At 56.9% G+C, this 22,321-nt stretch overlaps 1 protein-coding gene and 1 pseudogene across 11 annotated transcripts in view; both read right to left on the minus strand.

The window, feature by feature from the left end:
* Positions 1 to 428: 428 nt before the first annotated feature.
* Positions 429 to 3,397, minus strand: LOC148755225 (uncharacterized; annotated as a pseudogene).
* PIP5K1C (phosphatidylinositol-4-phosphate 5-kinase type 1 gamma) overlaps positions 429 to 22,321 on the minus strand; it is a 51,309-nt gene continuing 29,416 nt past the window's right edge. For 5 of the 11 annotated variants that reach the window (XR_012498009.2, XR_012498016.2, XR_012498015.2 and 2 more), the window contains 13 exons: positions 20,659 to 20,958; positions 19,498 to 19,703; positions 17,589 to 17,672; positions 15,997 to 16,045; positions 13,873 to 13,957; positions 12,101 to 12,262; positions 11,201 to 11,339; positions 11,054 to 11,086; positions 9,765 to 9,869; positions 7,674 to 7,797; positions 6,101 to 6,293; positions 3,694 to 3,777; positions 3,369 to 3,424 (listed from right to left, as the gene is read on the minus strand). Coding sequence is in view for 3 of the 11 variants with exons in the window: in XM_019744133.3 (XP_019599692.1) it covers positions 3,422 to 3,424; positions 3,694 to 3,777; positions 6,101 to 6,178; positions 7,674 to 7,797; positions 9,765 to 9,869; positions 11,054 to 11,086; positions 11,201 to 11,339; positions 12,101 to 12,262; positions 13,873 to 13,957; positions 15,997 to 16,045; positions 17,589 to 17,672; positions 19,498 to 19,703; positions 20,659 to 20,958 (1,452 nt within the window). In the remaining 8 variants the exon portion in view is untranslated. Of the gene's footprint in view, positions 3,425 to 3,693; positions 3,778 to 6,100; positions 6,294 to 7,673; positions 7,798 to 9,764; positions 9,870 to 11,053; positions 11,087 to 11,200; positions 11,340 to 12,100; positions 12,263 to 13,872; positions 13,958 to 15,996; positions 16,046 to 17,588; positions 17,673 to 19,497; positions 19,704 to 20,658; positions 20,959 to 22,321 lie in introns of all 11 variants that reach the window. The other 6 variants (XR_016018986.1, XR_016018985.1, XR_012498012.2 and 3 more) reach the window with 6 other exon arrangements.

Here is a 22,321-nt window from a genome sequence, read left to right on the forward strand (position 1 = left end):
ATCCCAGATCATCTGCGTGTCTGGTTTTCAAATGAGCTATGCCATTCTACATCTCCATCTATGATCACAACTGGGTTTCCCAGGGCTCACTCACAGACCAGACCTTTCAACGCAATGTTTCTTAAATTGGGAGTCTGGAGGAAATAGTTTCTCCTTAAAAGGGGTCCATGCATTACTCAATTTGACCCACTCTGGCAGAAGGAATACAAACTTTGGGGAGTGTTTGTTCCTTTGAGCTAGGCTGCACTGATATCAGAAGCTTTTAAGTTTTTCAAGCTGAACTGAAACCCAAAAGAGGCCACCCTTATTAAGGAATTTGCATTTTGTTATTTTAAATCTCACGAGGGTTTTCAAAGCCAGTCCTCAAACTCCCAACCAGACACCACGGGAACAAATGCACAGAGAAGCAAAGAGGCAAAGAGACGACAGAGCTTCTTACCCGATTTATTAGATCTCTTCAACGTAAAAAGGGGCAGGGATGGGGCCCAGGGCTGCATATGAATGTTATGGGGCCAGCAGTGGCTGCACGGTCAGAGGCGCCCACAGGAGGCCGTGCTCTGGATTGTCGCACACCAGATCTTGGGCTGAGGACACAGGACCCCTGGTGAAAATTAAGACACACAAGGTTTGCAGTTTCGTTGTGTTTCAACATCAGGTCAGCCATAAAAACGAGGTTGGGGTGGAGACCGAGGGCCTGCAAGGAAGAGTACCATGGCAAGGGACCCCACCGGGGACGGGAGTATTGCACTGAGCCAGGTGGTAGGAGGGGATAGTGAGAGGAGGCTGGCAGGGGACTCACAGAAAGTTCCACTTGTCAGTCTCAAGAAATGCCTTTCCTTTTTACAGTACATCAAGTCAGATGCTGCCCACATTCTCAGCGACAGCAGCCATGGAGGGAGGGGCATGACTCAGGAGGGAAACTGGCCAATTTACAGATTTCCATCCTGGAGGGGGCGGGGCAACAGCTGGGTGGGTCCAGGAACTTCCTGGCAGGCGGTCTGGCGAAGGCCAGGAGTTCACTACATATTATAAATAAGGTCTTGCCTCCCCCCACCCCCAAAAAGAATAAAAAAATGCCTCACATTCGAACAGTCCTGGGACCACTTTAACATTGAGGTTACCAATCTCTGAAGTGGGACAAAGAATGCAACACAAAATGGGTCTCCTAAGGGATCTTCGTGACTTAACATGAAAATAGAAATGTCATGATATCCAGTTTTGCAAATTTCTCCTACAAGTCAGCATCTGACTATGCACTTGTTCCGTGATCCACTCAGGAGAACCTGAGGGGCCCAGCAGGGACCGGGGACCTGACGGCCACGCGGGTGGCTCCCCTCCTCACTCATAGCTCCAGGAGGCTGAGGTGGCCTTGGATACAGCGCCCACTGCTTAAGGACTGTGGCTGCTGCTCTGGGTATCCCCACCTGAACTCACGATGTCTCTGGGAGCCTGGGTGGGGATGCCCACGTCGGCATTTGGATGATACAGCTGTCCCGGTTCATCCTCGAGGTCCAAGATGTACCTTCAGAGCTCTGCCCGCTCAGCCTGCCTGCCCGCTTGGTGGGACGAGTCATGGACAGACTGAGGACTTGTGGCACGTGGCCTGCATGTCTGCACTGCTCTGAAATCCAGGTGAGGGCGCTCCCAGGATCTGGACAAATCCTCCATAGGTAGGAAGGAGAGGAGGCCGTTTTGCTTCTAGTCTGGGCCACCCACCAGCTTGTTCTGACAGGTCCTCTGGGTGGCACCTTCCCCAGGCTACGCAGTGTCCCTGGCAACCCTGCTCAGAGCCGGGTGCTGCCCCAGGGGCAACAAGGGGTGAACCCCCAGGGCACAGTCTGGTTCTCCGGGGAGGAGCTGACGGCAGCCAGGCCAACATGTTCCCTCCAGCAGGCTGTGCAAGGGGGACAAGAGGCAGTAGTGTATACAGCTTGCAACAGACTCAAAAAATCAGACTCCTAGATTGGTGGGTTCTCTAGCTGTCTCAGGCTCTCCCAGGGAGGCACGGACTGGTCACAAATTCTTCCAGGTGCAGCTTCCACTCTGAGCTGGCTCCCAGCTCCTCCCATGTGGAGCTGAGTGGGGGTCTGCAGAGCGGGCAGGAGGCAGCCATCACTGACATTCCACCTCTCAGGAGGTGGGAGTGAATCTGCTTAGCGGCAGGAGAGACCCTGCAAAGCTGTTGGCTCCAGCAGCCCCCTCCGCACACAGCAGGGTACCCTGGCAGCCACCCTATGGGACTCTGGGCCCAGGAGTGGCTGTCCTGAAGATGACAAACCAAAGAAAAAAATTATTTTTCATGAAGAATTTCTTCCCCTTTTAATTGTCACAGATGTCACTATCATTTAAAAATGAGAAAGCCTGCCCACCCAAGTCTGGGGGGAACTTTTGCTGGAGAGGGTCTGTCCCTCTAGGCCGTGTGGTCTGCCCATGGGGAGGGCCCCTGCTCCAGGACATAAGCTCTCCGGAAGTCCTGTGGCAGAGGGCCTGGCCGTATCCTCTCAGAGTTGGACGTGTGGGGGGAAATCCTGCTTTAAAAGGATGTCTCTCATCACTTGGGCCCTGTCCTCCCAACACTGAGCTGTGCATGTGAAGGAGAGAGACAGCCACAGCCCTGAGCTCCATTGAGAGGGGGCGGCCATGTGTCCGAATTTCAGTTGCTGCCCGGTGATTCCTGCTCCCAGGTCATCTGGGGTGGGGGTGGTGGTGGAGAAACAGACGCTGAGAGTTGGAGGGGTCAGTAGGATGGAGAGCCACCCCCAGGCCACCAGTCAGCCTCCCCCAAAGATGGATGTCCAGCCCGCAGCCCGCAAACCTGAGTTGAGAGTGGCTGCTGGGTGCGGGTGGGGGGCCTCGAGAGGTGCCCTGGGGACCAGTAGGGACCCGATGGCCCTTCCCTTCTAGGAGCTCCATCCAAGATGGAGAGAGGCGGAGCAGGGCGGCGCTGGCTGAGACTCAGAGCATAGATTTTCAGTCAGGGTGACCAGGCCACTGGGGTGCAGGTCCCCAAAGCCAATGGGCTTTGTTCCCTCAGCAAGACACATGCAAGCACAGCAAAGAACGAAAAAAGTGCATGGAATGGAGTCTCTTTTTCCGTTGTTTTTCTTCTTTCTTTTTTTTAAAAAAAGCACATATGTGCCGCCATCTCTGTGCAAAGAGTAAGGACCCAAAATAAATATGTGATTGGAAATTCAGAAAGGTTCACAGTATCAAAGGCATAGGTAGTTGACGGAGCCTGGGCCGTCACTCTGCAGCTTCGAGCATTGGCGACCGTCGCAGAGGGGAGGACGTGGGCGAGCAAAGTCCAGCGGTGGCCAGGAGGCATGTCCCGCGCTCTGGGCTGAACTGGGTGGGTAGCGCTTCCAGGAAGCAACCAGGGTGGCAGTGGGCGCTCTGCTCCGGGTCGGTGACTACATAGAGATTACTGTAGAAGGCAAGAGGGGAGGGTGAGGGCGCAATGGGCGGGGGCCAGACCCCCACCCGCCGGGCCTCCCACGGTGGTGCCTGGCCCCAGTGCTGACATATTGGGCATGAAGGCCAGACATAGGCCCCAATACTTACCCCATGGGCCAGCTCGCAGTAAGAGACCAGGCCTGCCCCTCCCACCCAAGACCTGTCTCCCCATCTGTTCTTAGGGTGTCTGGGGGGGTCATGGTGCCAAATGGGCAAGGCTGGTGGGTCGGGTGCACTTACTGTGTCGCTCTCGCCGTCGGAGGCTGGGTGGGCCTGCGTGCTATAGTGGAGTGGGGAGTAAACCCAGCTCCTGTCATCGGTGGGCTGGAGAGCGGGCGGGCGGCACGTGCAAGAAGGGCGCAGAAGAGCAGGGTGTGAGGAGGCACAAGAGAGGTGAGAGGGAGGAAGGAAGAAACAGAAATAAAAGAGGCGGACCCTCAATGCGGGACAAGTGGGTAGCTCAGCCCCCGGCTGCCCTCTCCCTTGGGACCTGCCCCCAACCTGGATGGCCCTTGGGCGACGCAGGATTGGGGGCCAGGCCTCTGGGGCTGAGTGGCTGGGGCAGGCAGGATGGGCAGCAGGAAGTGCTGAGTGCAGTCAGGGCAGGCCGGGCACAGCAGGAGGAGGAGGAAGGGTGGCGGGGCTTGGTGTGCTCTGCTGTCCTCTCCCCATGGCACTCCAACCTCAGATCCTGCCTGCCATGTGGGCTCCAGGGGCTGTTGGCCCACAGGGTGGTGGTGGTGGTGGGTGGCTGGTCTTCCAGCTGTGTCTAGGGAGGGTCCCCCATTCTGTGTCAGATGGGGTGGGTGCACGTCCTTGCCAGGTCTGCTCCCACCTAAAGAACCTCCCTAGGCCCTGGAGGCCTCCTCAGGGCTCCTGCAGTCTGCTTTCTCCTCCTTTCTCTCCTGTCTCCCAAAAGCTCCCACCCCTGGCTTTCAATGCCAAGAGACCCCTGCTTGGCCTCTGAGGGGAGCACCTGCCCTGACCATGTCCACCTGGGTGTCCCAGGGCCCCTATACCCACCACAGCCACACCAAGCAGCCCTCAGACCTGCCCCTTCTATCCCACCTGCTGCCTCTCTCCATCTGTGTGCCTGCTCTACCCCACCCTCCTGTAGTTTTTGCCTCAACACCTGCCCTCACAGGCCAGACTCCCAGGCTTGCGTGGGCCACGCAGGCCGATCACTGAGGACGCGGTGCCTGGCCCAGCACCCTGGGAGGCCCTGTGGACTGGCACAAAGGCACGGGGGGCAGCAGAGTGAGACCCCAGCATAGGCCCTACCTGTTCCTTTAGACAGTCACGGAACAATAAAAACCCCTGACCACTGGTGGCAGCTTGATCTGCCTCCCCCACCCACCTGGGAGCCTGGTGGCTGGGGCTGGGCCATCTGGGTGCCGACTGTGCCCAGTGCCCAACACAGGGTGGCTGCTGGGGCAGCTGCCCTGCTGGGGCTCAGAACGTGGGACAAGGTTCCCCACTGGAACCCTGTAGAGAGCTGAGCCTGGGGGAGGGAGGCATCTAGAAAGTGGTGGTGATCTCACTAAAATCAGGCCATGGGCATGTCCTCCCTGCTTGCCTGAGGGTTCCTCCCACCGCTCGTCCAGCTGTCCTCCCGTCCAGCCCGCACGCTTCTGTTTCTGCTTTGTCACCTGCCAAGACGCCCTTTCCTCTTCCTCTCCACACCCCAGGTATCTGTTTCAAAATCCGGGTCAACCCCCTCCAGGCAAAATGCTCCCCCGGGGAGCCCTTGAGGGCTGCTGTATGTCCTAAGCCATTGAATCACGGAGCATCACTGGGAGGGAGCATCCCATTTCAGGAGGACAGAGTGTAGCGAGAGGCACTGGGGAAGGGGTGGCTCGGCAGCACCCAACACCCAGGGACTTGCAGAGGAGTTTGCTTTGGGGCTGGGGTGTGAGCCTCTGAGGGTCTGCCTCTCGAGAACAGACATTCTTGCTTCAGTTCTTCACCCTGTTCTGCCAGTTCACGCTGTGCGGATCTAGGCCCCTCATTTATTGCTCATGACGACAATAACAAGACAAGGCCATCGCTGCATGACAGCCACATAGCGTCCCAAGCATGCTGGGTAGACAAGCGTCTACTACACACAGGGGCTGCTTGGGGTCTGCACCCAGATTTTGACTAAACCGTGTGCTCTCATGGGCTTCCTGGGGAACCAAAGCCTCTGTTTTTCCATCTGTGAAACGGGTATGGAGATACCATCTCCACTCTCCTGCACCTAAGAAACCAGCTTTACAGTCCCTCACTGACCTATGTGATAGTCCCCATCAGAGGGGGACATGGCCCTTGGGGAGCTGTCAGCATCAAGGTCCAAACAAGTGAGACATGTCTGCCCCACACATCCCTGGCTTGGGAGGCTGGGATGAGGGGCAGAGATGGCCTATGGCTGGGGGTCAGATGCAGACCCCTGGGCTCCCGCAGTGCACCTGCCAGTTGCTCATGCCCACTTCGCAGGGGATTAAGCAACATCACTGCGGGACGCACTCAGCACAGCGACCCGCACAACTGCCCTCGGCTGTGTGATTCTTTTCCCCAGGTCCCTTCTCAGAGGAAATGGGATGGCCAGGCCCTGAGGCTCCCGACTATTCCGGGCAGCGGGGCTCCCTGAAGGCCTGCTGTGGTCACTTACAGTCCCTGAGGAGCTCAGCGTCATGGCCCGCAGTCGGCGATGCCGGGGAGAGTAAATCCAGTACCTCCCATCCATGAACTGGGCGGGCAGGGTGGGCGGAGGAGGCAAAGAGAGGACAGGATGAGGTGACAGGAATCTGGTGGCAGTCAGGCAAAAGGTCAGGCAGAGCGGGTGCTGGGTGGGGGCAGGTGAGCTGAGGGCCAAGCAGGAGGAGGGTTTCAGGGTGGCGAGGTCACACTGGCCACTAACCTTCTCTGCTACACACAGGGCCCGGCCACCCACTCACAGGACATAGTCCAGCCACCTCACACACTGATCCAGAGAACAGGACACTGACCAACCCCCAGGGATGGGGAGACAATGCCGGGAGGCAGCACACATGGTTCGCCAGCTACTGCTCCAGGCCTGGCAGGCACCTCACGACCTGGCAGCACTGGCTCGGACAGCAGGATGGTGGTAGTTACGGAGCAGTGAAAGGAGGGCTGGGCTCACTCAAACTGTCCCAAGGCCCTGCGGCTTGGAGGCCGGGTACCAGGGCAGTGGGGAGTCCCCAGCTCACCTTCCATTGGGGGCAGAGATGAGAACGAAGGTCTGGGAAGACGGTGGGCACCTGGGCTGCAGTGTCTGGCCCTCCTGTTACAACTGGGGACATCTGATCCCTGACTCACTGTCAGGGGCTACTGGACTAGACTTGGGGCCTTAGTGGCCCAGCATCTACCTCACCCAGGCTCCTGGCTCATCTAACCTGTCTGCCTGTGGGAGATACAAGGGCAGGGGAGGTGACCCCGGCTCTGGGAGAGGGAGGCCCTGGTGCCCAGGACAGGGACCCTTCCCACTCTCAGGGACCTTGCCTTGTCCAGGAGCAGCCGCGTGTCCTTGGCCAGTGACGCTGACAGCGTGAGGCCCACCTGCCCCTCACCAGTCCCCCTTCAGGAGCCCACCTGGCCGCACCCACCATCCAGCAGGAGGAGATCCATGGCATTTCCAGTCCACCTCAGCTAGCCCGGCGCTGCCCAATGACCCAGGGGCCCGGCAGGGCTGAGAACATGAGGACTCTGATGTTTCCCAGGGGGGTGGGGGGGACACAGCCGGGGCCTTGGCTCGCACCAGGCAGATGGTCACAAGGTTGGGGAGGAGAGGAGGCGGCAGTTCCTGGACCTTGGAATGGCCCAGCCTGGGTGGCCGGGCGCAGTGGTCACACATATGCATGTGTTCGAGAGCATGCCAGTGTCTGTGAGCGTGCAAGCGCACACTGTGAGTGTGCCAATGGGTGTGCAAGAGCATGTGCATGTTGAGAGGCGAGCACGTGTGTGCCCGAGTGCGTGAGTGCATGTGCACGTGTGTGTGTACCTTTCAAGTGAGTGTGATGTGTCTGTGAGCACCTTGCGAGTATGTCCATGTCAGTGTGACCGTGTGCAAATGTGGGAGTGTGTGTACATGAGGACGTGTGTGTGCATGCATACAAGCTCATGTGTGCAGGTGTGGCTGCGTGTGCAACGTGTGCCAATATGGGTGCATGGGTAAGCATGTGTCTGGTTGAGAAGCTGGTGACAGGAGAGCCCCGGGGACTTACAAAGTAGATGTCAGTGGCAGGTGCGTCCTCCTCGTCCGAAGCCTGGCTGGCGGGCTCTGAGGCCTGGCTGGTGGTTTCTACTTCTACAACAGCAGCAGAGGCACAGGCTGGGGAAGCCTCCACCCTGGGGACAGGGAAAGACACCGGAGTCCTGAAGCGGGGCTCTCAACAACACCACATCCTCCTGCCCCCTCCCTCCCTCATCAGTGTGTCACCACAGAGACAAAAGTCTCAGGAAGCCAAATTAAACCAAACACCCACCAGTACTGCTGCGGCCCAGGTAATGACTGGCCTGCCTAGACCGCTCCCCAGCTTGGGCACACGCACCGACCTTACCCCACCACTCTCTCGCTGTGCAATCCTGGAGCTTACTTTCCTTCTCTGAGCCTCAGTTTCCTCATCTGTAAAGTGGGGGCAAACGGCACTGAGCACTTGTTACTATGAGCCTGCTCAAGAGCCTTGTGTGAATGAACCTACTGACTCTCCCTCAGGGAGAGGGTGCTGCTGTCCCGTGTCACAGACGAGGAGACTGAGGCTCAGAGAGGTGAGGAGCGTGCCCAGGCCTGGCTGGTGGCTATGTGATCGCTCTGTGATTTTCGTCTCACGAAGAAAATGACAAGCTCTGAGGTGACAGAGTGTCTCTAACTGTGGAGAAGTTGTTCCCCGGTCATGTGTGAGGTCAAATTTTGTCTGGACAAAGGCTGAATGACACATTACACTGTAAGAATTCAGTTAACAGCAAAAAAGCAGACACTGTCAGAGACTGTGTGTGTGTGTGTGTGTGTGTGTGTGTGTGTGTGTGTGTGTGTAATAAACTCTTAATGGCAAAACGCAGCCTGGGACGATGTACTGTGAGCACTAAGTAAGGTCTCTTAAATTAGAACAGAAATGCTAAATTATAGTATTAAATAAACTAAACAGACGAGAAACAAGTAAGAGCATAAACTGAATGCCAGCAATCAATACGTTGGACGGAACAGGCTTACAGAGTACTTTCCACACCCCCAACAGAGAATACACATTTCTCCCATATGTCCATGGATATTAGAAAACAAAAACAAACAAACAAACAAACAAAAATGAATGTTGTACTTGACCATAAAGACTGTAATATGTAAAAAAAAAAAAATAGCACCGATTTTTTTTTTAAGGCCACTTTCTTCAATTCCAAATCTAGTAAAATTAGAAGTACTAAAAGGTTAAAAAAAAAATCCTGAAGTACCCAGAAGTGAAGAGACACTCCTAAATAAACCTTAGTTCAAGGTGTCTCCTCCTGGGCCCTGTTGACGTCAGCGCCAGGTCATTCTCTGTGGGAGGCCATCCTGAACACTGTGGGTGTTGAGAAACACCATGGCACCCACCCACTCAATGCCAGAAGCACCCCTAGTTGTGATAACCACAGATGTCCCCAGATATGACCCAGTGTCCCCTGGGGGCAGAACTACCCCAGGTGGTTGAAATTCACTGCCTTGGATCAAAGAGGATATTAAAAGAAAAATCACTATCCATATATGATCCAATGTAAAAAGAAACTGCTTCATGTCAAAACTCATGGGATATAGCAAAAGCAGTACTCAGAGGAAAATGTATAGCCTTAAGCACCTTGTTATTAAAGAGAAAAAGGGAACTTAAGTACTCAACCTATATTGGAGAAAAACAAACGAGAGAAAACAAACTAGAATTTAGAAGGAAGAAATTATCGATGAGTTAAAGTACATGAAATAAGAACAAAACAAGATGGGAGAAAGGGTGACTAAGTCCAAAAGTGGTTCTTTGAAGAAACTGGTCAGTTATCCTCTGGCAAGTGCAGGCAAGACTAAGAGCAAGGGCGGAAAGGGGAAAAGGAGCTGAAGATCATGATGAGGAACAATCTTAGGACTGAAGCATTACCTGCAGCTCTGCAAGTTAATCTGAGGTCCCCAACACCCCAGTGCCTGAACCCCATTCCCAGCCTCTGCTCCCTGGAACGCAGACTACATTTTCCAGCCTGCCTTGTTGCTGGTGGGTCACATGACCACACTCGGCCAATGAGATAGGAGCAAAAGTCGAGGAACCAGACAACTGGAAAACATGGATTGAGTGGCCACTTACCCCTCGTCCTCCTCCTTGGGGACCACGATCTCCACGCTGCAAGTGGGCTCCACCTGCACCGTAATCTGCTGCACATCCTCTTCCACATGCGCCTCCTCCTGTGGCCTGGAGGCAATGGGAAGCTAGGCCTCAATTGCCCTCCTCACCCTCCCTGGGCCTCAGGAGCATCCACCAAGCTCCTCTAGGCTGGTGCTGATTTCAGTCCCAGTGGGATGGTGAGGTGCCATCTCCAGGTGCCACGTGACCAGCGCCCTGAGCAGGTCCAGCCAATTCCTGGTCCCTCTGGCTGCCACACCCACCTGGCGGGTGCAAGGGGGCAGTGACTGACTGTCCACCTGGGGTCGTCCTGTTACTCTGGCACCAGCAGGTACATAATGAGTGGCGACCTGGATCCTTACTCCACTCCTGGGGTGGCTGGGCACCTGCCTGGGGCCTCGACTAGGGATGGGGAGAATTCTGGAGAACCCAGAAACCAAGGCCCCTGATGTAGGTGGGTCAGAACCTTCCGGGAACCAGGCAAAAAGGCCAGTAATGTCAGAGCAGGCAGCTGGACAGGAGACACACTTTCCACCAAATGTGCTTTGTACCATGACTTCTTCTACCTCACAGGAATTATCCCCCAAAAAACTAATTGTGGAAAGGAACCCCTATTCACTGCAGTAGTGTGACAAGATCAAACAACTGAGAGCAACCCAAGTGTCCCCTGAGGACAAACAGCCCATCAAAGGTTCCAGATGCTCACAGGGACACCTTCATCTGGAAAAGTGACAAAGCAAGGGGTAGTGGGGGCAGAGCCACTGCTTGTGTCAAAAAAAAAAAAAAAAAAGGGAGAACAGGCATATTTGCTCGTATATTCTCCAGAAAGAGACAAAAATATCTCCAGAAAGAGACAAAAAGCCCTATCCAGGGGGTGCTCCCAGGGAGGGGACCTGCCTAGGGCAGGGGCAGGCCTTTCACATGCTCCCTTTCGTATCTCTCAAAAGAAAAAAGAAAAAACAAAGATCAACAGACGTGGGGGAGGGGGTGTCCTCTGGGCCCCCAGTTGGAAGAGAAACACAAAGTCACTCCAGATTCTGTGCAGTTCTAGGGTCTGACGATTGATCAATTGCCAACTTAAATCTGTTCCCAGGAAAGAGGGACTCTGGGTAGAACTGCAGAGGTAGAGCTATGCAGGGGGGAAGGGAAGGGAGGAAGAGTAGGGGGAGATGGGGGGCCGTGCAAGGGAGGAGCTGGGGAGACTGTTGGGAAAGGAGACGAGATGGGGGAAAGGGGCTAGGGTCTCATCTCACCGGCCATCCTGTCCGGAGGACTGTGTGCGCCGCCTGAAGAGAGAAGACGAACAGGTGCAACAGGTGTGGCAAGTCTCCCTACCTGGCCCGCCTCCCAGGATGCAGACCCAACAGAGACCCCAGAGGAAGATGCCCGCTTCCGCTCACCTGTACCGTGGCTGCTCTGATGTCTCCGAAGGGGACCGCTCTGGGATGGAGAGGGATGTGGAGGACAGGGTTGTGGCTATGGAGGCGGTGGTGGCCTCCTCAAAAGAAGGCGGCGTGCAAGGCAGGAGGTCGGGCCGGCCTGTGGGGATGAGGCAGTGGGCACCGTCAGGAGCTAGGCCCCCAGGGCTGCCCTGAGGGCCTCCGGGCTCTACCGTAGTTCCCACTGGTCACCCGCACTCTGTTCTCTTCACAACATGGGATTCAGTAGCTTTCTGCTGCTCTCAAACTAAAATCCAAACCGCCTCCCAGCGGTCGTGCCTGACCTGCTCTGTCACCTCCCTGCCCTCACCTCCTCCCTCTCTCCCCCTCGCTCACTCTGTCCCAGCCGCAAGGGCCTCTTTGTTGTTCCTCCAACACGCCAGGCACAGTCCTGCCCCAGGACCTTTCTACAGTCAGCACCTCCCTTCCTTAATGCTATTCCCCCAGCCCCTTCCTGCCTGAAATCTTTACCCCTGGATGCTGGGAGGGACCTTCCAAACACCTGGCCCAAACTCACTGAGTGCGTCATCCCTCTAGGTCTCTGTACACCTCTGGTGACGTGAAGGGAGGCTGTCATCTCCCTGGGTGGCGCCTTCTATCAGTTCTCCCTGCAGCTCTTCCCAAGGCCCAGTCCCAGGGGCTCCGCACTCCCCAGGGGGCTACAAATCTTGGACTGGAAGCTGGGGACTGTGACTTAGGGCCCTTCCATCCAGGTTTGGCTCAACTTCAGGGGATCCCTTCCTTGTACTGCGTTGCTGCTTTGCTCCCTGCGCCCCTCCAAACCTCCAGGGACAGTAACTTTCCTCAGCGGCCCCTTCATCTGTCCCGTCACAAATGCACCCACTCCCGCTGCCTGGTCACCTTCATCCTCCAACGTGGGGTAGCTGCGGGCCCCCCGCAGGTCATACTGTGTGTCCTCCCGCTCGCTGGGGATCTGGCTGGCTGAGAAGGCGGCTGTAGGCCCCAGGGGCTTAACGGCCAGCAAGGCACTGCGGCCCTTCTTGGACGGTGACGACTTCAGGGCTGTGGAGGGAGGGCAGTTGGTGTGCTTGGGGCAGCAACACCGAGGCAGGGCCCCACAGACCCCCAGCCCTCTTTTGCACAGAAATGTGGTGGGCACCAAGAGGCCTGCCACCTGCACACATGACCCCTCCCCACCGCCTCCATCCAGCCTGCCCCTCAAGCCTGGGCAAAAGCAACGCCCTTCCCTGAGAATGCCCTGCCCTGTGTTCCGTCTGGCTCTGCCCACTGCCACAGATGGAACCCAGCACCCCCACCCTGGGGCCTCCGGAAACAGCAAACTGAATCAGCAGCTGCCAATGTTTATTGAGTCTCATCCCCTTTGTCGCAGCCCACTCCACCTGTGGCCCAACGTTCAGATAAGGACATGGAAGGCAGTGGGCAGTGCAGGGCTCGATACCCAGGGCCCGTGTCCCCGTCTGCAATACCAGGGTCAAGCGAGGCAGGTGAAGCCGTAACGCCCTCTGCTCCAGGTCCATCAGCACCCATCACCATCCTCTCCTTACTCCTTGTGACCTCTGCCCCAGGGTGGCCAGCACAGCTCCCGGCACACAGTAGGTGCTCAGTTTTCCCTGTGCACAGCCATCCAGTCCCCAGTGGCCAGCAGAATCCTCTGGACCACCTCAAGAAGGTTCCAGGAAGTGCTGTGCTAGTGAAGTTAACAACCAGCTCTCTGGAGACAAAGCTGGGCTGTGGTGTTTGCTGAATTCTATGGTATAACTGTTCCTGCCACAGTGAGTCTCAAGCTACTGACTAGATGTCACAGAATGTAGAGCAGTCTTGACTCTACGAGCCAGCGCTAGGCAACAAGGGCTGGCTAGCGGCCCACAAAGGGCTGGCTTGGGCTGGGAGAGAGGCCCTGCATGTGGAGCGCCCCATGGGGATGGAGGCCTGGGGAGTACAGTGCACACAGATACTTAATGAGCTCCTACTGTGTGCTAGGCCCCAGGCTGGACACTGGTGAAACAGTGACCAAGGCCAACAAGCACCTTGACTTTTGGGGGCAGAGGGCCAGGGGAGCAGATGACAGACAGACATGTGGGGAGAAAGACCATTTTAGTGGCACGTGGGACCCCAGCGTGGGGTGTGCACCAGAGTCCACGACTCTCAAGGCCCAGCACAGATGTGGGACCTCCTGAGACCACCCACCTGAGACAGGGCAGAAGCCGCCACTGCTCACCCTGTGCTCTCCCTCACAATGGCCTGTTAGGCCAATGACCAGCCACCTCGGTGCCCACCCAGGCCATGTGTCCTTGGTGATGGCACGAGGCTGTGGGTAGCCCCACTGAATGCCGGTGCTGGGCCAAGCCCATCTGTCAAGTGTGTAAAAACATGTCTCCCTCACAGCTCTGTACAGATAGGGAAACTGAAACCCTTGACTGCCACTGGCTCGGTCGGTCACACAGCAGGACAAGATGGAGCCAGGACTCAAACGAGGACAGCAGGCGCCAGGCCCTGTGCTGTCCTGCCAGGGGGCTGCCTGACTGCCGTTCTCAGGACCAAGTCCCTGACCGAGGCCCAAGGCTGACCAAATGGCAGGACGAGGCACCTGGGGTCTCCCTGCTCTCTCCACACCCCGGGTCCCTCCCTCCCAAAGGGCCAGGGCGACTCACAGGAGTTCTTCCGAAAGACCGTGTTGCTCATGAACTTGAAGAAGCGCTCAGCGTAGAAGCTGGGCCGGTGGACGGAGACGGTGTCCTGTGAAGAGAAGTGGGAGCTCGAGGGCCAGCAGGGGCGTGAGCGCCATCACTCCCCTTGTCCCACAGGACAGACTGCTGTGGGGGCGGGGTGCCACCGTCTCTGTGGAGGGGGAGATGGGGCCACGGCATGGGGCTTGCTGGAGGGGACCCAGGGATCAGGTAACGGTGGCAGGGAGGGAGCACGAGGGAGATTTTTTACATTATATACCCATTTGTATTTTTAATTTTTTGAGCCACGTGAATAAGATAGGTATTCAAAGAAGTAAACAAATAAATATCAAAATAAAGGAACCAGAGGAATTCTCTAAAGCCAGGGTTGGCAGAGCACGACCCAACACCTGTTTTATAAGGAAAGTTTTATTGGTACACGGCCATGCCCACTCCAAGGGCAGAGCTGATCAGCCGTGACAGGTGGAAGCTGGCGTTACTAGTGCTGGGCAGACCCGACTGTCCCAATGCTCCCCATCAGGGTGACCCTGCGCAGTGCACACTGCCCCTTGTGGATGCTGTTTCCTTTTTTGTGCAAAAGGGAGACTGGATACCCTACGCTCACCAGGATTTACATAAGGCAGGGAGCCCAGCACATAGTTGGTGCTCAGTACACGTCAGGCCCCTAAGGCAGAAACTCCTTATTGCTCCCCAGGATACAGTCTCTTCACCTTCTATGGTATGGCCCCCCCACCTTAACATGATTGACACTGGGGCCGGATCACTCTGCGGGGGCCGTCTTGGGCACCGTGGGGTGTTGAGCAGCATCCCTGGACCCCACCCACTTGATGCCAGGAGCACCCCCAGTGTGACAACCACAGATGTCCCCAGACATGGGCCAGTGTCCTCCCCCTGCTGTAACATAACAGAACCTGTCTAGACACGCAGACTCCCAGAATAAAAACTACATTACCCATCCCTTCCTGTGCTGAGGTGTGGCCATGTGACCATATTCTGGCCAATGGAGTGTGAGTCAAGACAGTGAGTCTCTCTGCTCTTAGAGGAAAGGGCGACCCGCCTATGCTCCTCTGCACCTCCTCTGGTTGGAGCGTGAGGTGGAGCCAGTCACCTGGGCCAGGGGCCAAGGGCAACACCAGGGGGTGTGCAGTGACACATGACGCCAACACCATAGGGTCACTCACCCTGCCAGACTGCTCACAGCTGGATGGCTACTGTGGTCAACTTTTGGGGCCTCCTTGGTCTGACCCAAAACCTATCTGAGAGGTTACAGCCAGCCTCATCAGGACAGCTCTCCTGTCCGCTGTGGGTTTGTGACACTGCGAAAGAGCCTCCTGCCAGCTGAACACCACCCGGACCTTCTTGATGCACATTCTGGAAACTCCCACCTGGACCCTCCAAACACTCTGAGGGGCGTGGGGGATTGCGGGGATCTTGGATTTTACAGACTACAGGCACATGGACGCCTTAGCACTTTAGTTAGAACTGGTCTGAAGGGAGCTGTGAGAGGAGGCTCCTGCCGGGCTGGCTGTTGGCACAGCTGGACCAGGGCTGCAAGGGCTGCCTGGAGCCCGCAGGTGGGTTCTGTTTGGCCCCCACTGGTTGGTCCTCACAGTCTGTCATGTTTAGAAATAATCCGCTGCCAGCGTTTATGTGTTGGCAGCACTCAGAAAAAAGTGCACTACAAGCTTTCCTCAACTAAGACGTCCTGCCCAAGTGGGCCACATGCCCACGTGGCAACAGGGGCCAGAGTTATGCGGCCTCCTGGCTAAGACCCCCTCCACAGTCATGTTTCCAGATTTTTCTTTGCCTTGCTGGGCCCTGACTTTCCCAGTCAGCCTGTCCTTCGGAAGCCTTCCAACTCAGCTTGCGAGTCCCCTCCTTCAGGAAGCCTTCCTGTGCCCCTCATGATGGCTCCCTGACCCCTTGGCCTGTGACTGTCTGGTCACAGGGATACCCCACGAGACAGCGACTCCAGGAAGGGGGACATGTCTCTTGGCTCTTTAGCACCTGTGCCCAGGAAGATGATCACTACATTTGTGGCCTGACAGACGGAACAAACGAATGAGTGAATGAATAAACGACGCTCACCCCATCGTGGACAAGAGCCTTCCAGGTGTGCTCCAGCTTCTTGATAAACCTGCAGAGAAAACACCCAGAACGTTAGCCAAACCTTCAGGTCCAGGGGTTCTCTACCAGGGCAATTTTGTCCCCAGGGGACACCAGGCGACATCTGGGGACACTGGTGGTCATCACAACTGCAGGTGCTCCTGGCATCGAACAGGTGGAGAAGTCCAGGTATAGAGAAAATAGGCTGTCTGTTGCATCAGCCAGGTGCCACCCCCCCACTTCCTGTCCCTCCTTGCCCCGTCCCTGAATGTTGGCGGCTCCCACTACTGCTGCTCTGGGGAAGAAAGTGAAAAGGCCCTGGAGAACAGCCAGCCAGCGTCTCCTGGAGCCTGCCCTTCCTCTCTGCTGGAGTTAGCGCCCTGTGCTGTGGCTCCCAGCAAGACCCCCACACCACACCTGGGCTGGGAATAATGTTGCCTCCCCCAGGCAGCCTTTCTGGATGCCCCGCCTCAGGTCTTCAGAGGAAAGGATCCCCTCTTTAGCACACAAGCCTTTACAACACCCCTATCCCTACTTGCCTGCCTGCCACGTGCCACCTGCCCTCTCAGACCCACCTGGGGCCTGGGCAGAGACTCTGGCTGGTTACTTGGAAAGCTGCCTAACTGCTCCAAACTGACTGGGAGATCCCTGTAGGAGACGAGGGAGGTCAGCCCCTCAGGTGGGGGAAAAACAGGCAGTGAAACATCAATGGGCAGGAGCCTGTTTTTATTAATATAGGGTAAGTCCTCACTTACTGTGGGCAGGTTCTGCAACTTTAAGTGAAACAATGTATGATGAAACCAGCTTCACCAGAAGCTGATACAAACTAGAGTCCTGTTCCTAGGCTTCTCAGCAACATTGTAACTAAACGACATTGAACAAAGCCACTTAGTCAAGGACCTGCTGTATTTAAAAAAGAGAAAAACACATAAAGAAATCACCCAATGCCAAGCAGGTTTTGGGGAACGGTGTGGAGGTATGGCTGGGAAACAGGGACTGCCACGTTCACAACCTGCCCTCTATGGTGTTTGGATTATGTGTAATGAATATGTTACTCTTACAATGAAAAACAATTAAATCAACAATTAAAAAAGTATTCACTGCAGAAGTCTCACAGAGGATAAGGCACAGATAACGGGGTTGCCTCTCATCCCCGCTTTAAGCTCTGGGTAAAGCTTCAGGTGCCCGTTTCTTCAGGCGTTGCCATGCACATGGCATGTGGCACTGGCACATGTATTTCTTCCTGTTGTAGGAACTTTTCAGAGACGCATGCTTCAGACATGTGGCATTTCTGTCTTGCTCTTGTTCGCTCAGCACTTGGCACACAGTTGGTGCTCGGCAGACAAGGCTGGATGGAAGATCGGCCGGCAATGCTCTACCCACCCTCATGTCTCATGCCAGCGTTGACCTGCCTGTGACATCACAGAGTCCCTAAGACGAATCCCGGAGGTGGAACTGCTGCGTCCAGGACCAAACGCCTCCCTTCAGGGCTTGGGAGGAGGGTGGCGAAGCCGGGGCCTTCCAGAAGGCACGGCGCCCAGCTTCTGTGGGCGAGTGTGTTGGGCGGCACCCACCTGTAGGACTGCAGGATGTCAATGATCCCGATGTGCAGCAGCAGACGCTCCCCGCGGCCGTTCACTGCAGGGATCCCGCCCATCCTGCAGAGAGAGGCCCAGAGTGCTGTCAGCGCCCCGCAGCTGACGGGGGACGGGGGCTGGACCCGCCTGCTACGAGCCTGCGCTGGAGGCGGCTGGGACTCGGCACTGGGGGATGGAGGGAGGAGCAGTCAGGATGGAAGGGCCCTGGGCTTGAGAGTCTGCCCGTGCCCTGTGGGAGGCAGCTTGGCTGGGCCTTCAGAGGCGGTCCCAGCACCTGCGAACCCATCCTGCTGTGGAATCCAGCAGCTCTCCCAGCCAGCTCACAAATTCAAAGTGGGAAGCCCGAGGCTACCCAGGGGTCCCAGCCATGAGACCCAGGTGCACACACATGCACACACTCACATTCGCATGCACACATGCAACCTATACACACACGCACACACAGGCACACTTGCAGTGCACTCATGCACGCACATGCACACACACTTGCACACACATCCATACATATGCACACGCATACTCCCAGACAGGGCCTCAAGGGCTCTTGGGTACAATCTGGGGGGTGGATCACCTCACACAGCCCCAGACCTGCACATGCCTGGCCCAAAGTGGTTAGTGAGGTCACACGAAGCAGCAGCTGTCCCAAAGCCACCATGACCCCAGACCCACCAGGCCCAGGCTCTGCTCCCTGCACTCCATGCACTGCTGGGCTCACCTGTGCGGCCTGCCATCCCTCCAGGCCCTGTGCAGACCCTACAAATACCAGGAGGGTCTGAGGTCAGGGCCAGCTGCGCAGGCCTTTGCATATGCCCCTGCCCTGCACCTCACTAGTCACAGTCCTGCACCTGGCTCCTTGTCTGTCCTCCGCAGCTGGTGACCTAGTGCAGTGGCCAGGCTGGGGTTAAGCCTTAGCCCCACCACCAGCTGGCTGTGCACTCAGGACAGCGGTCTCCACCCCATCTCTGAGCTTGTTTCCCCAGCTGAAGATGGGGGGACACCACCCTCCTCCTCCAGGGCCCACGTAACAACAGAACAGGGCAACAGAAGTGGGGAGTCCAGCTGGTTCCTGGTGTGGTCAGTGCGTGATGACAAGGGCAAATCTTGACCCGTCTATAGCAGTGGTTCTCACCCAGGGTGACTCCTCCCCCAGGGGACACTGGGACATGTCTGGGGACATCTGTGGTTGCTATGACTGGGGTGCTCCTGCATCGAGTTGGTGGGGGCCAGGGGTGCTGCTCAGCCCCCACAGTGCCCAGGATGGCCCTCCTCAGAGAACGCCAGCCCCAGTGTCTCCAGTGCCAACGAGGGGGGCATGCTATAAGTCTGTCTCCCCAACTAAAGCCTGAGACTCCAGGGCAGGACCAGGCTGGGCGGCGGAGGCTGAGTGGGTGCGGTCGGGGGACAGACTCCTCTCTAAACTCTATGACCTTGTCATCTGGTGTGGCCGCCACTCATCTTTGGGGGGAGCCACGCTCTCAATCCTGCTCGTTGGCGGATTCTGGGTTAGGGATCTTGCTATAAATGGGCGCCTCATCCCCGGCTGTCTCCACCTTCTCCTGTGACGTCTTTCAACACCTGTCAGGTTGTGCTCAGACAGTGCGGTCCAGCAGGAGGGAGGAGACATCTGTGTTTCCCACGTGGCCTCAGTCCACTGATTACTCCGCAACACTGCGGTCTAAACACCTAGGCTGCAGCTATGGGTCATCTGTCTGCCCTCATGGGGCCTGGCAGACACGGCTATCCCTGTGTACAAGCCAGAAACTGGCCACAGACAGGCTTCCCTTGCTTTGTAATTTCTTGCCTTTCATGCCGACTCGTCCTGCCCATGATCACGCCTGGCAAGAGAGTATAGGCAGAGACAATAACTGGAAGCCCCACCACCTACGTGTCGTCCGTCTCGATAGCCTCCCCACGCGCAGCCCCGCCCTGGATGGATTCCATGGCCGTGGAGTAGAGCGCCTTCTGGCCCAGTGGCCGCTTCTCGTCGGCCGTGCTCTGGGCGCCCTCAGCCTGCCGCTCCCGCTCCTGCTGGTCGATGTTGTGCACACCCAGGAGCAGGCTGTAGTCCATGATCTTGAAGCTCTCCAGCACCTGCCAGGCGTGGGGGAGGGGTCAGGAGGGCACATGCCGCCCGTCCCCCTGCCCCCGACCCCGGTGGGGACCCCAAGCTGCACACCCTGCGTCTGTGTCCACTCAGTCCCCAGTCATGTGGGGAGATCTTGTCCCCATCCCCATTTCATAGAGCAGGAGGCTGAGCGAGGGGTGGAAGGACAGGCCATGCAGAGGGTAGATGGAGGCAGAGCCGGGACTGGCCAGAGCCAGAGCAGCCAGCTCTGCGCTCCCACTGCCCTGACACCGGATGAGGAGCCTGGGTGCTGCACACGTGACACCTGCTCCCGGCCCCACGGTGCAGCCCAGGCACGCGGACACCTAGGCTCTGGGGATGGGCTCCTAGAAGCGCCAGGCCTTGAGACATTGGGGCAATTTTCTGGTAACTTTGTGTCAAATTTTCAAAGGGGTTTGGGAGCAGGAGGCAGTGAGGTAAGGGGGTGGGTATGCAGAGCAGAGGACCACACAGGACCCAGCCCGGCCCTGATGGGCTGGGCCCCTCACCACGCCTGTTTCCGCATCTCTAGAGAGGTGAGTGGCCTGCCTTTTCAGGCTGGGAGGGGTGAGCTGAAACTGTAAAGGCTCATGAAGAGCCCAGTAGGGCATTCTTTTTCCCTAAAGAGCACCTAACTATGGAAGAGGGCCACAAGGAACCAGCGTGTGCTTCGTGGTGGGGTGTGTCTGGAAATGAGGCACCCTTTAAGGGACATGAGAACGTAGGGGCTGCTTCAAGGTGTGGGGACAGACAGAGGGAGCCTGGCATGGAGCTCACGCTGCACTAGCTTCCACCAGCATCCCGGAGGCTCAGAGAGGGGAGCAACACGCTCAAGGCCACATGGGGGCGTCCCCACCCTTAACCACCTGCACCACCAGGGCAAGAGCGCCTCTCTGGCCCCGGGCTCCTCCTCAGCAGGGGGGGTCAGGGACACAGGCTCACCAGGCAGTCCCGCTGCAGGGTCTTGACGAGTGCGGAGAAGGTGTCAGCATCAAGCAGGAGACCCTCGGGCATGTCCTGGATGAAGTCCAGGTCCTTGTAGGTGGGGATGCTCTTCTCCCTTTCCTTCTTGCTGGCCCGCCGCTTGTACGTGGAGCCCTTGAGGTCGAACTTGAGGTGCATCTTGACCACACGTGGCAGAATATTGTTCATGACCACCACGCGGATGTTCTTGCCCCCTGACTGCACACAATACAGCCCGTAGAACTTGGGCAGCAACGTCCGAGGGTTCTGGTTGAGGTTCTGGGGGGAGAAGGGAAAGGGTGGACGGATAGTGGCTGGGGTGCCACGCCATTCCTCAGAGCCACCCTGTATCCCATAGCCGCTCAGCAGGGAGCTGTCCCCACCCAGCCACCACTTGCCCCTCAGATCTCAGGCCAGAGATCCCTCCCCAGCATGCCAGCTTTACGCAGGTCACACCAGCCAGTTTAATTCTCCATCTCCCCACCCAACAAGAAGCACCAGGAGGGTGTTTCCACAGAGCCAGGCCCGGCGAGATGGCCTTCGATAAAGAACCCCATGGGACGACATCAAGGTGTCCAGGCACAGTTCCCACCAGGTGAGACCAGGTGTCCCTCTTCCCATCCCACCCTGGTGGGACATGGGGGGCACAGCCTCCAGGTATGTACAGGGCAGGGGTTGGCAAACTCTGGTCCAAGGGCCAAATCCTTCCAGCTGTTCTTTCTTGTAAGAATGGTTTTATATTAGGAAAGAGTTAGAAAAAAACAAACAAACAGGAAGAATAGCATTTTGTAACGTGAAAATTACATAAAATTCACATTTCAATATCCATAAATCAAGTTTTATTAGCATTCGGCCCTCCCGCCCGCTCAGGTGCTGTCAATGGTGGCTTGGTCCCAATGGGATCAAGCATTACGGCCAGTCTCAGGATGTCCCCAGTATCCACTCTCCCTTCCTTGATTAGCAACAGAACCCGTAATGTTGGCTGGGCACATGGTCACCTGGAAGAAGACCACTGGCCAGCCTGTACTAATGGCAGAGCTGAGCTGTGGGGATAGGCTGTTGGCTCACAAAGCTGAGAACATTTACTGTCTGGCTCTTCAGAGAAAGTTTGCCAACCCCCGACCTAGGGGAGCCAGGAGTCCCACCAAGATCACACACAGTGATGAAGGACACTGTAAGGGGAGATGGTCACAACCTGTGCAGAGCACTCAGAGGGACCTATCCCCACGCCTGCCAGGTTGGGCCCAGCAGGGTGGTCAGCACTCAGGTACAGCCCACTTGAGTATCAGGACCCCTGCTCCCACTCTATCCAGGGGCCTGATGTGCCATTTCGGGTCCTAAGCCACACCTGAGCAGCTGGTCCTTTATGAGGCGCCAGCTGGCAGCCTCTGAGTCACTGCATGCTGAGATTTGCAGCTCCTGAGCCACTATTTCTATACCCAAGATTAACGGTGTGAGTGGGGTAGGGCATGGGGAGACATGCGGGGCTGGTACCCACCCCCCACCCTTCTGGGGATGGCCACCAGGGCCTAAATGGCAATGCCTGCCCATAAATGTCAGGGGACCGCCTGAGGCATTCCCGAGGGTGAGGCTCAGTGACACAGGAAGGCCATCCATGGCCACCCAGAGGGTGTGTGGTGCC

Source organism: Rhinolophus sinicus, chromosome 15, assembly GCF_057876585.1.
Source record: "Rhinolophus sinicus isolate RSI-liver-muscle chromosome 15, RSI-T2T, whole genome shotgun sequence".
Taxonomy (NCBI): domain Eukaryota; kingdom Metazoa; phylum Chordata; class Mammalia; order Chiroptera; family Rhinolophidae; genus Rhinolophus; species Rhinolophus sinicus.